The sequence below is a fragment of the Alligator mississippiensis genome, chromosome 2, assembly GCF_030867095.1.
Source record: "Alligator mississippiensis isolate rAllMis1 chromosome 2, rAllMis1, whole genome shotgun sequence".
Taxonomy (NCBI): domain Eukaryota; kingdom Metazoa; phylum Chordata; order Crocodylia; family Alligatoridae; genus Alligator; species Alligator mississippiensis.
In genome coordinates this window covers 26647919-26660452 of record NC_081825.1, presented here as the reverse complement: position 1 = coordinate 26660452, position 12534 = coordinate 26647919, and the positions used below count along the sequence as shown (strand labels likewise).

The following is a 12534-nucleotide window of genomic DNA, read 5'->3' as shown; positions in this document are numbered from 1 at the left end:
AGGGGCAACCAACATGGATTCATTAGAGGCAGGTCCTGTCAGACCAACCTGGTGGCCTTCTATGACCAGGTCACCAAATCCCTGGATGCAAGTGTCACGGTGGATACAGTCTTTCTGGACTTTAGGAAGGCCTTCGACATGGTCACTCACTCCATTCTCATTAAAAAACTAGGAGACTGTGGTGTCGATGCCTACACAGACAGATGGGTCACTAACTGGCTGGAGGGCTGCACCCAGAGAGTGGTGGTGGGTGGGTCTTATTCGACCGGGAGGGATGTGGGCAGTGGGGTCTCCCAGGGCTTGGTCCTCGGGCCTGCACTGTTCAACATCTTCATCAACAACTTGGACAATGGGGTAAAATGTACCCTGTTCAAATTTTCAGACAACACTAAGATGTGGGGAGAAGTGGGCACATTAGAAGGGAGGAATAGGCTGCAATCAGACCTAGGCAGGTTACAGGGGTGGGCGGATGAGAATAGGATGGGTTTCAACACTGATAAGTGCAAGGTACTGCACCTGGGGAGGAGGAACCAGCAGCATACCTACAGGCTGGGGAACTCCCTTCTCGTCAGTGCAGAGGCAGAAAAGGATCTTGGAGTCATTATTGATGCCAAAATGAACATAGGCCGACAGTGTTGGGATGCGGTCAGGAAGGCCAACCGTACCTTGTCATGCGTCCACAGATGCATCATTAGCAGGTCGAAGGAGGTGATCCTCCCCCTCTATGTGACACTGGTCAGGCTGCAGTTGGAGTACTGTGTCCAGTTCTGGGTGCCACACTTCAGAAGGGATGTGGACAACATGGAGAGGGTCCGGAGGAGGGTCACCCGCATGATCGGGGGCAGCAGGGCAGGCCCGACAAGGAGAGGCTAAGGGACCTGAACCTGTTCAGCCTCCACAAGAGAAGGGTGAGGGGGGACCTAGTGGCCATTTACAAACTAGTCTAGCGGGACCAGCAGGCATTGGGGGAGTCCCTGTTCCCCCAAGCACTCCCAGGAGTGACAAGAAATAATGGTCACAAGCTGGCAGAGGGTAGATTCAGGCTAGACATCAGGAGGCGCTACTTCACTGTCAGGACGGCTAGGATCTAGAACCAACTTCCAAGAGAAGTGGTGCTGGCTCCTACCCTGGGGGTCTTTAAAAGGAGGCTGGATAAACACCTGGCTGGGGTCATTTGATCCCAGTACTCTTTCCTGCCATGGCAGGGGTCGGACTTCATGATCTGCTCAGGTCCTTTCTGACCCTACCAACTATGAAACTATGATGGTTTCATAGAGGAGAAATCCAGGGCAGCCTACGGGCCAAAAGGGGGGCACATAAAAAGTGAAAACAGGGAGAGATCACCAAAGAGGAGTATACCTCCTCTGCTCGTGCTTGTAGGGAGGCAGTTAGATGGGCCAAAGCTACCATGGAGCTGAGGATGGCATCCCAAGTAAAGGATAACAAGAAATTGTTTTTTAGATATATAGGGAGTAAAAGGAAGGCCCAGGGTGGAATAGGACCCCTACTAAATGGGCAGAAGCAATTGGTGACGGACAGGGGGGACAAGGCTGAACTCCTCAACGAGTTCTTTGCCACAGTGTTCCTAAGCAAGGGGCAGGACAAGGCTGTCACTGGGATTGTAGAGAGGCAGCAGCAAGGCGCCAGACTACGATGCGTAGACCCTGAGATGGTGCAGAGTCACTTGGAAGAACTGGATGCCTTTAAGTCGGCAGATCCGGATGAGCTCCATCCGAGGGTACTGAAGGCACCGGCCGACATCATTGCAGAGCCACTGGCAGGAATATTTGAAGGCTCGTGGCGCACGGGCCAAGTCCCGGAGGACTGGAAAAGGGCCAATGTGGTCCCCATTTTCAAAAAGGGGAGGAAGGAGGACCCAGGCAACTATAGGCCAGTCAGTCTCACCTCCATCCTAGGCAAAGTCTTTGAAAAAATTATAAAGGCTCACATTTGCGAAAGCCCGGCAGGACAAATTATGCTGAGGGGAAACCAGCACGGGTTCGTAGCAGGCAGATCAGGCCTGACTAATCTAGTCTCTTTTTATGACCAGGTTACGAAATGCCTGGATGCAGGAGTAGGGGTGGATGTCGTATACTTAGACTTCAGGAAGGCCTTCGATACGGTATCCCACCCCATACTGGTGAACAAGTTAAGAGGCTGTGACTTGGATGACTACACAGTCCGGTGGGTGGCGAATTGGCTAGAGGGTCACACCCAGAGGGTCATAGTGGATGGGTCGGTATTGACCTGGAAGGGTGTGGGCAGTGGGGTCCTGCAGGGCTTGGTCTTTGGACCGATACTCTTTAATGTCTTCATCAGCGACTTGGACGAGGGAGTGAAGTGTACTCTGTCCAAGTTTGCAGATGACACAAAGCTATGGGGAGAAGTGGACACGCCGGAGGGCAGGGAACAGCTGCAAGCAGACCTGGATAGGTTGGACAAGTGGGCAGAAAACAACAGAATGCAATTCAACAAGGATAAATGCAAAGTGCTGCACCTAGGGAGGAAAAGTGTCCAGCATACCTACTGCCTAGGAAATGACCAGCTGGGTGGCACGGAAGTGGAAAGGGATCTTGGAGTCCTAGTGGACTCCAAGATGAACATGAGTCGGCAGTGTGACGAAGCCATCAGAAAAGCTAATGGCACTTTATCATGCATCAGCAGATGCATGACGAATAGATCCAAAGAGGTGATACTTCCCCTCTATCGGGCGCTGGTCAGACCACAGTTGAAGTACTGCGTGCAATTCTGGGCACCGCACTTCAAGAGGGATGCGGATAACCTGGAGAGGGACCAGAGAAGGGCCACTCGTATGGTTAAGGGCTTGCAGACCAAGCCCTACGAGGAGAGACTAGAGAAACTGGACCTTTTCAGCCTCCGCAAGAGAAGGTTGAGAGGCGACCTTGTGGCTGCCTATAAGTTCATCACGGGGGCACAGAAGGGAATTGGTGAGGTTTTATTCACCAAGGCGCCCCTGGGGGTTACAAGAAATAATGGCCACAAGCTAGCAGAGAGCAGATTTAGACTAGACATTAGGAAGAACTTCTTCACAGTTAGTGTGGCCAAGGTCTGGAACGGGCTCCCAAGGGAGGTGGTGCTCTCCCCTACCCTGGGGGTCTTCAAGAGGAGGTTAGATGAGTATCTAGCTGGGGTCATCTAGACCCAGCACTCTTTCCTGCCTATGCAGGGGGTCGGACTCGATGATCTATTGAGGTCTCTTCCAACCCTTTCATCTATGAATCTATGGTGAAGTATCAAATACTCTGAAGGATAGGATTAGGATTCAAAATTATCTTGATAAATTGAAGAAATGGTTAAAAATTAATCAGATAAAATTAAATAAAGACAAATGCAAAGTTCTGCATTTAGGATGGAACTATCAAATGTCCAAACACAAATTGGGGAACAATTGCAGTACTAGGAAAAAGGTCCTTGAGTTTATAGTGGATTACAAGCTAAATATCAGTCAATAGTGTGCTGCTGTCACAAAAAGAAAAAGCCAATAGCATAGTGGCATGTATTAAAAGAGGCTACAGCACTGATTCTTCCTCTTCCATTTTATCCAGCATGGCTGAGGCCTCACCGAGAATACCATGTTCAGTCTTCAGCACTTCATTATCCACATGAAAAAGGTGGCTAATCTAGAAAGAGTCCAAAGGAGAGCCACAGAAAAAGCAAAATTCTAGGAAACATGACTAACAAAAGAATGAATTCACTGTGATTATTTAGCCTGGAGAAGAAAAGACTGAGAGGAGATAAAGGTTTACTATGAAGAGGGTGGTGACACAATATTTTCTGGCCCCACAGGGATGGGACAAGAAGCAACTGTCTTAAATTACAACAAAGGACATTTAGTTTAGGTATTAGAAAGAACTTCAGGGCAGTTAAGCACTGGAACAGATTCCCTACAGGGGCTGTGGAATCTCATCTCCATCACTGGAAGTTTTTAAGTGCAGGTTAGACAATGCCAGGCTAATGGCTGCCTTGAGCAAGATGGGGGGGACTTAAGCAAGGGGTGGGACTAGTGACTTACTCAAGTCCCTTCCAGCCCTACTTTTATTTGATTCTATGCCTAGAACACTTTTATGTCTAAGGGGAGGTGCCTAAGGAGTGCCTTCAGAACTAGGAGGCAGCTGAGTTTTTTAGGAGGCAGCTGGAAGTTTTTTGGTATTACAACTCTGGATTTAGGAGACTAGATGGCACTTAAATCTTTTTTTTTTTTTTGGATCTAGGCTTTAGTCTGCTTTTTTACTATATAAGGGTGTTTCAGAAACTCATAGCAAAATGGCTGCCCATACTGTATATCTGCAGTAAAGCTGGAAACTACACAGCATTGCACACAACACACTTTTATTTCAATATTACCATTACTTTCTGAAACATCCTTGTATGTGACAAGTATCCTCTCCATCAAATAGCTAGTAGTTTTAAAACTAACCTGTTTAATTTATTCTCTGGCTAGATGTCAAAAGGCTCCACTATCATATTCTCTTTTATCTGGATGAAACTGAACAAATAGTCAGATGAGTACGTTATGAATTATATACCTCACATAATCCCTTACAAACTGTTCATAAAGCAAGACAGCTTCATGTTAACAATTTTTTCTGCTGTGATCATGAACTTTCAATAACCCCATTTTTCCTTTGCAGATTCCACATTCCCCATTTGGCCCTCAGATAAAATATTTAAACCTCCTTAAAACAAATCTCAAGATACATAAAATCATATCACAATAACTAGGGCATAGCTTTTCTAGCATCAAACTTCCTCATTCCTGTTGTTCAATTTTGAAATAACCTTGGAACATCTGAGACTGCTTAGAAATTTATATTCACCTGAGAAGTCTGGGGCCAAATTTTCAAGACAGGCTTTCATGCACCTTAAAAATACTTCCCTGCCTGCATTTTTGTTTGCAGTACAAGTGATGAAAATGTACTTATCCCAGCACTCAAAAAGCAGTTCCACATTTAAACTGAGCAATCATTTAATAGACCCTCCATAGAGGGAATATCTAATTTATTGCCAGCCATCTGTCCTTTGATAGGGGGTTGTAGGTTTTTCACTCCGCATTGTAATACAAATTACAGTTAGAGGAGTGGTTGCAATCAAGTGCATAAATAACTCTTGCACACATTCAACAATTTGCTCCGTTCAATTTGTCCAATCTTCATGATTTTGCTGTGGTACCATTTTCTAAAGTGTACCTGCAACTGACAAGATAAAATGTTTGCAGGTACGCATAGGCTGTCTATAAATAATAAGCTTTTAACAAATGCTCGTGGTGAGACACAGCCTAGCTACTTACGTTTGGAATGTTTGTCACAGAGGGCTGACGCCCTCATGTCACAGAGTCTCAAGGAGCCTTTGCTGCTGCTGTAGACGAAGAGATTGCAATGATGGGGATGAAACTCAGAGGCAGTAATCACTTCCGTCAGGTCCTCCATATTGGCTGGCTTTATATCTACAATGTCTGAATGGAAGTTTCATTAAGGAAAATGGAATTTATTAAGGGAAATTATGACCCTTCCCTTGAAGAAAATGTTTGTCTAGACATTTGACATAAGTATATAGACAAACAGATTACAATTTCAGATGAATCATTCATATTTGTTTGAGAAGAGAAATTCAATGTTATATCATTTGTCAGTAGGGTTTTTTTTATGTATGTACTATGAAGATCGTTCTATTTTCATAATTATATTCATTTAGGACCACTGTCCATTAAGCACTTCAAGTAGGTGTCATCAGTAAGTCCACATTGGCAAGTACTGTGCAAAAGGTGATGTCAAATATTGCACATCAGTTCAGAGCAGCTCAGAGCAGTTCAGAGGATTTAGATCCCTATCTTTCATTAATACTAAAAGAAAATGAGTAGGTAATCACTATCACCAATATTCTCCTGTAAACCAGTCCTGTATCTTCAACAACACTGAATAATAGGGACTAATATACATTTCACTTTGTTCTTACCTGATTGCTTCTAAATAACTACCCTCTTCCACGCTTTTGCTCTCAGTCTCCCCTATTTCACTAGCTTCTTGTCCATTACTTTATTGAGGAAACAGAAGAACGGGAAGTGCAACAGGAGACCAGTCTGGCTAGTCACCAATCACTTCAATGAGTTGAAGCTCAAAAAGGAATCCTATAAAAATGTCAATTTGGGCTCAGCACTAGTGAAGAGCTTCTATACCAAAAGTAAGAGGAAGACCACAGAAACCATGGGTCACTTATGGAATGCAGAAGGCAATCTAACTACAGATGATGCAGAGAAACCTAAAGTATTTAATGCCTTCTTTACTTCAGCTTTCACAAACAGGGGCAACTATCAGATGACAAGTGCAGTTGGCAGCAAAGACAGGGAAGGAGACAAACAATCTACAGTAATAGCAGAACAAGCTAAGGATTACTTAGAGAAGCTAGATGCTTTTAATTTGGCCGGTCTGGATAGAATGCACCCTAAGGTACTGATGGAATTAGCTGAAGTAATTTCGGAGCCATTGAGGTCAGGTGAGGTCCTGAATGACTGGAAGAGAGCAAATATAATGCACATTTTTAAGAAAAGAAAGAAAGAGGATCTGGAGAACCACAGACTAGTCAGCCTGACCTCTATACTTGAAAAGATCATGGAGCAGATCCTCATGGAATCCATTGTGAAGCATCTAGAGGAGAACAAGGTGAACAGCCAGCATAGATTCACCAAGAGCAAGTCATGTCTGATCAACTTGATTTCCTTGTATTATAAGGTGATAGGATCTGTGGATGGGGGACAGCAGTGGATGGATATACGCAAAGCTTTTGACACTGCCTCTCATGACATTCCCATTAACAAGATAAGGAAATACATGCTAAATGAAATGAAAGTACTGTAAGGTAGATACATAACTGATTGGATGCTCAATGAGCAGTCATCAATGGTTCAATGTCTAGTTGGGAGGAGGTATCAAGTGGGGTTCCACAGAGGTCTGTGCTGCATCTGGTATTATTGAACATGTTCATTAGTGACTTGGATGATGGGGTTGAGTGAACACTTAGTAAATGTGCAGACAACACCAAGTTGGGTGGAGTTGCAGATAGAGAGTAGGATTAGAATTAAGGACTTGACCAGGCTGGAGAAATGCTCCACAATCAATCAGATGAGGTCAAACAAGGGTAAATGCAAAGTCCTGCACTTGTCATGGAATAACTACATATATAAATATAGACTGGGGAATAACTGGCTAGGCTATAGTAATGCAGAGAAGGAGCTGTGGGTTATAGCAGAACATAAGATGAATATGAGCCAACAGTGTGCACTTCTTGCAAAAAAAGACAGTAGGATACTGGGTTGTATCAACAGGACCGTCACTTGCCAGTCAAGGGAAATGATTGTTCTGCTCTATTCAGCACTGGTGATGCCTCACTTGGACCATTGTGTCCTGTTTTGGGACCCACACTTCAAAAAGGATGTGGACAGTTTGGAAAGAGGCAAGTATAGAGCAAAAAAAATTATTAGGGGCCTGGGAGCAAGACTTATGAGAAAAGACTGAAAGCACTCGGGGTTATTTAGTCTGGAGAAAACACTGATTAGGGATTTGATAACTATTTTTAAATACCTGAAGGGCAATTATGCTGCAGCAGAGGAAATTTGGATGGAGATTAAGAGGAACTTTCCAGGAGGGTGTCCAAGTATTGGAACAGGCTACCTAGAGAAATTGTGGAATCCCCATCCTTGGAAGTTTTCAAGAGTGTGTTATACAGATACTTGGCTGGGATGGTTTTGTCAGAGATGATCCTGCTTGAGCAGGAGGCTGGACTAAATGACCTCATTAGGTCCCTTCCAGCCCTATTTCTCTAAGGTTCTATGATACTAAGCCGCTTAATAGTGGTCTTCGCAAATTTTTGCCCAACCTAAAAATTGCTCCTCTTATTTCCTTTTTCTTTCCACATTATTATTTTGGATTATTTAAATACTCTTTCCTAACCACTGCCATTGGTCTGTTTCTCGCATTCCCAGGTTCTCAGTTTTGCTCATGTCATGCTCTATGCTTCAAATTTCTCCTTGAAACCTACTACTTTCTGAAAGTCTACACGTGTGCTATATAAACCACTGAGTGGATGGAGAAGTAATATTAAGAGATGTTAGTTTGATAATGTTCCTAGTGAATGTTCTTTTAATCACAAGCCAAGTCGATGGAAGTCCAAGGACTAGTAGAGGTTCTATGCTGACAGAGGGCACAGAAACAGCAGCTGAGGCAAAAGCCATTCAGAAGAGTCACTGGCTACCAAGAGATGGCCAAGCGATGTGAGCTACAAGGGTACTTCATACCAAAGAGATGCCCAATGCAATACAAAAAGGTGTAGCAGGTATTACTTTTAACTTCTAATTTACATTGATGTATATTGTGTCATGGAAACTCTGTAGTGCCTATAGTTAATCTCTGTCAATGCAAGCTTGAGGAAGTGTTTACTGGGGAAGGGGATCCAGGAAATTACATACTAATAAATCTAAAGACTTATCACTGGGTTCTGGTCTTATTTAAAGCAGTTACACCACTGAGGTTGATGGAGCTACTCTTGATTCACACTGGTACACAGTGGGAGATCAGAATCAAACAGATTCTGGAAAACCTGTATATGGTAGCCATATTATGGGAATCACTCCTTTGTATCATTATGTGACATATGGGTTGGCTTTCAAAAGTTCTTGTGCTTTTTTGCTTGTGTAAAATGTGCACAAACTCAGATGCATGCAAATTGCTTTTAATAGTATGTGCCAATCTGAAAAAAATTAGGGTTTGCTTTTGTACAAAGGTTTGATCAGAAACTATTGTCCACTCCTTCAAAAGTCTGGCCACTTACCACTAAGGGCTAAATATCATAAAGCACTGTCTAAAATGATGTCTCCAACTTTCCACCTTTTCCCAATAGAATTTTTCAAAATAAGCCCACGCCTCTTACCAGGGAAGTCTAGTCACTGACTATGGTGGGAACAATTTTCAGCTCCACAGTAATGAATGCAAAACATGTGCCTTCCTAACAACCTATTTGTACGGGTGAACACATCTTGCAAGAACAAGTCACAGTCTGTGTATGCATGTTCAGTTAGAAATGTGGGAATGTGCAGACACGCTTACAGGACTGAGGAAGGGCCTTCTGAAAATTTACCTAAGCATCCTATTTTGCTACAAGAAATCATGTAATAGACTGTTTGCACCACTACAAATGGAAGGTCCAAGACTGCAGTCCATCCTAGAAAACCAGAATGAAGATAATACCACCTACTGAAATGAATGTGAGTTTTTGTGAACCCAGTCTATAGATATAAGACCTTTAACTATCCATATTTGAATAAAAATAAGCCAAACAACCAAACATCATAGTTTCTTGTGTATGTATCAGGTAGTCTGATTATTATTCTTGTTAACTGTCTGCACATACATAACACAGAATGCTTTTCAGTCACATAGACATATATAATTTCTCATCTCCCATGGTGAGCTATAATGTAAATTGCATGCATAAATAAATAAACCTGTAATAGATGCAATATACGTGCATTTGGAGAAGAAAATTGATCAAGAAAGAAAAAGTGGGGAAAGACTGCTGCTAAGGAAAAGGGTGAAAGAAGCACTTCTTGAACAAGGGGATTTTAAGGAAGCAATAGTTGAATAGCTCTACAGTGCAAGGAAAAGGTAACCCCATGCAGCAGGATATTCGAGTAAGACTATCCATGTCCTTACAGTGCCCTTATCACTGTAGCCTCTGTGACCCTACTAACTATTAAAGAATTTATCTTCACAACCTTCCTGCAAGAGAGGCATGTATTATCATTCTGTATTATAAATGGGAATGAGAAAAGAAAAGAAGTGGCTTCCTCAAGGTCAGAGGAAACCCATGACCAAGCCTGAAAGTGAACTGTGGACTACTGAGTCTCAGTTCAGTGCCTTAACGATGAAGCCATTCTTCCCCACTGTCCTGCTTCCCTAAACATGAAAACTGAATCAACTGGCAGAGGATGGAATTTAAACAATCCCAGTTAATGATATATAATGGGCAATGTTGTTTTATTGATAGCCAGAAAATTCCTGTGTTGTCATGCTGAGCCTGAGCCTCTTCCTATTGAAGTACATGGAAAAATTTTAATTGATTTTAGTGGAGCAGGGTAAGCATCAGAGAAGTTACAGATCTACATTTGAGCTTTCACAAAGCTGTAGATTTCAGAAGCACTAATATGAAATTAAAATTTAAGGTAACCATATGCAAACTGTAGATATAATTATCATAATGGCTTCACATGACCATACATATATCACACTGATATCATACACTGGCTTAGTTTTAAAAAAGAAAAAAACAGCAGTAAAGCAGCAGAATATTCTGTGACATTTAATAATAAGTGGGCATGAATTAATGTTACATTGCAATGGCATTCCTAAGAAATTACTTACAGTATCACAGTTGTATCCATCTCCAAGAATCCATCATGATTAATGTTAGCACAATAAATCCTAAAATGAGCAACACGTATTTACCACGTATTATAAAGGATGTTCTTAAAAACCTCTCAAGTAGAAATATCCTTTATTTGGTTATTTGTATTTGGTAAATCTGTCTTAAGAAATCTCTTTCAGTAAAAGCAATTGCTTTCAGTGATTAAATTGCTATCAGGAAACTGGAGGAATTACAGTAACTTGATGCAGGAATTTCACCTGTTAGTAGAGAGATGAATAATTGCTGAGTGATGAGAAAGATATAAAATATAAATAGAGTGTGTGAAACAGTCACACTAAGTATCATTTTTCTGGAAGCTGAAGACAGTATTGATGAATTTCCCTTCACTGTATAAAATGAATAACCCCATGCTGAATAATGAAATTAAATATTCCATCCCCCAGCTGAAATGCATAAAACACTCGGAACAGACTGTGTTTCCAGATGTGATCTACATCTCCACTGAGACAGAAAAGACTTCATTGCCTATGGAGCATTGGACATTTAATTGCACTAACAAACCCCCAGAATTTAATCAGATTTAGGCAAAAATAAATAAAACAATCAATATACCACATTTATTAAACCAAAATGATCAAAAAGGATTCTTGTTGAAGATTGGATTTGCCTGCAGTAAGTCTGTAATCCTATGTAGAAAGAGAACCCTGTGCTTTGACGGCTACAGAACTTGACATATCAAAAGATCATGTCACACAAAAGAACAGGTTTCTCATCTCATGATTTTTGCCATCTATTTGAACACAATCAAGTATGGCTTGACATATGATGTGTGGGAACCATATTTAAACTAGTGTGACGGGGAAGGGCAAGCATCTCCCACAAGAGACTTTGCATTTTTATTTTTCTATGTTTCCTTTGTGCTGGCTTTTTGCACAGTGTTAAGAAGCAGAGAAATACAGAGTAATTCAGTGAGAGATTCTACCCCAGATCCAGCCCCTTTGTGCCAACCAAACATCTCAAAGCAAAAATTGGCCACATGAAAATTCCTCAGTTGGGAAAGGAGGGATGGGGGAGACTCAGCTGCTATAAAGCTGGTAGAGCCAGCTCCTATGCCAGCTACCCCTATCATCATGTGGGCATGTACTGGAGGCAGGGAGTGATGTCTGGGAGTGAAGCATAGCTGTTATATAATTCACAGCCGGCGTATGGTCCCTTATGGCTCATAGATGATGACATCTTGTTGGCCTCTTGCTCCGCCTACCTCAAATGCATTTCAGTGCAGGAGAGAATCTAGGCCAACAAGCTTTTAAGCACTAGAAGAGCCAAAGAGACTGGTTTACTATCAGTTGTGCATGGAGCTACAATTCGCAGCTCCCTGAAAGAGCTGGAGTTGTAATGCCCAGGCAGGATAGGATACACCCTGAGAAAAAGCAAATGATGTTTACACTACTGTCATCCCTTGGTGGGCCTTGTCAGGGGAAACAAATTTTAATATGTAGTAGAGGCCACGTTGGTGGAGGGGTGGGCTCAATCAGTATGTCCACCTAATGGTCCCACCGGAGCCCTTTTTGGGAGCTATGCATGCCAATGATGGAGAGGGAACTGCGACACTACTGCAGCAGTGGCTCTTTTCCCTGGCATGCACTGGCATAATGTTAATTCAAATACAACAAGAATTATTCTTTTGTTCACCAAAAAAATAAATGGCTCAGACCCTTGTAACTCAGCTCAGTGCCTTCTTGTTCCACATATGGCTGTTTTTCCTTTGCCCAGCTCTGTGACACTGGATGTGGCTACTACATTGCCAACAGAATTTCTAAGGAAAATAGATCTTCAAGGGACAAATGGAACACAATTTTAACAAACTTGGAGCTCAAAGCGGGAGGGATCTCACAACTGGATTCCCAGACCTGGAAGAAACATGGAGTTAGTAGTGGTAGAGGTACTGCTACAAGAACAGGGAAATAACTCATAGGCAAAAAAAGCCAGGTCTTGGACTGCAACTTGGGTGTCTTGCACATCTCCAGGGGAAATGCATTTGCTCCCTACATCTAGTGCCCTTGTGGGCTACTTGGTGGAACAGTGGTTACTCCATATGCT

The 12534-nt window shown here is 42.6% G+C and overlaps 1 protein-coding gene across 5 annotated transcripts in view; it reads right to left on the bottom strand.

Moving 5' to 3' along the window:
- The window catches only part of PPP2R2C (protein phosphatase 2 regulatory subunit Bgamma), a 325034-nt gene that overhangs the window by 45440 nt on the left and 267060 nt on the right, over positions 1-12534 (bottom strand). For all 5 annotated transcript variants that reach the window (XM_059721560.1, XM_059721561.1, XM_019479487.2 and 2 more), the window contains one exon: positions 5309-5473. In XM_059721560.1, the coding sequence (XP_059577543.1) occupies positions 5309-5473 (165 nt within the window). The remainder of the gene's footprint in view (positions 1-5308; positions 5474-12534) is intronic.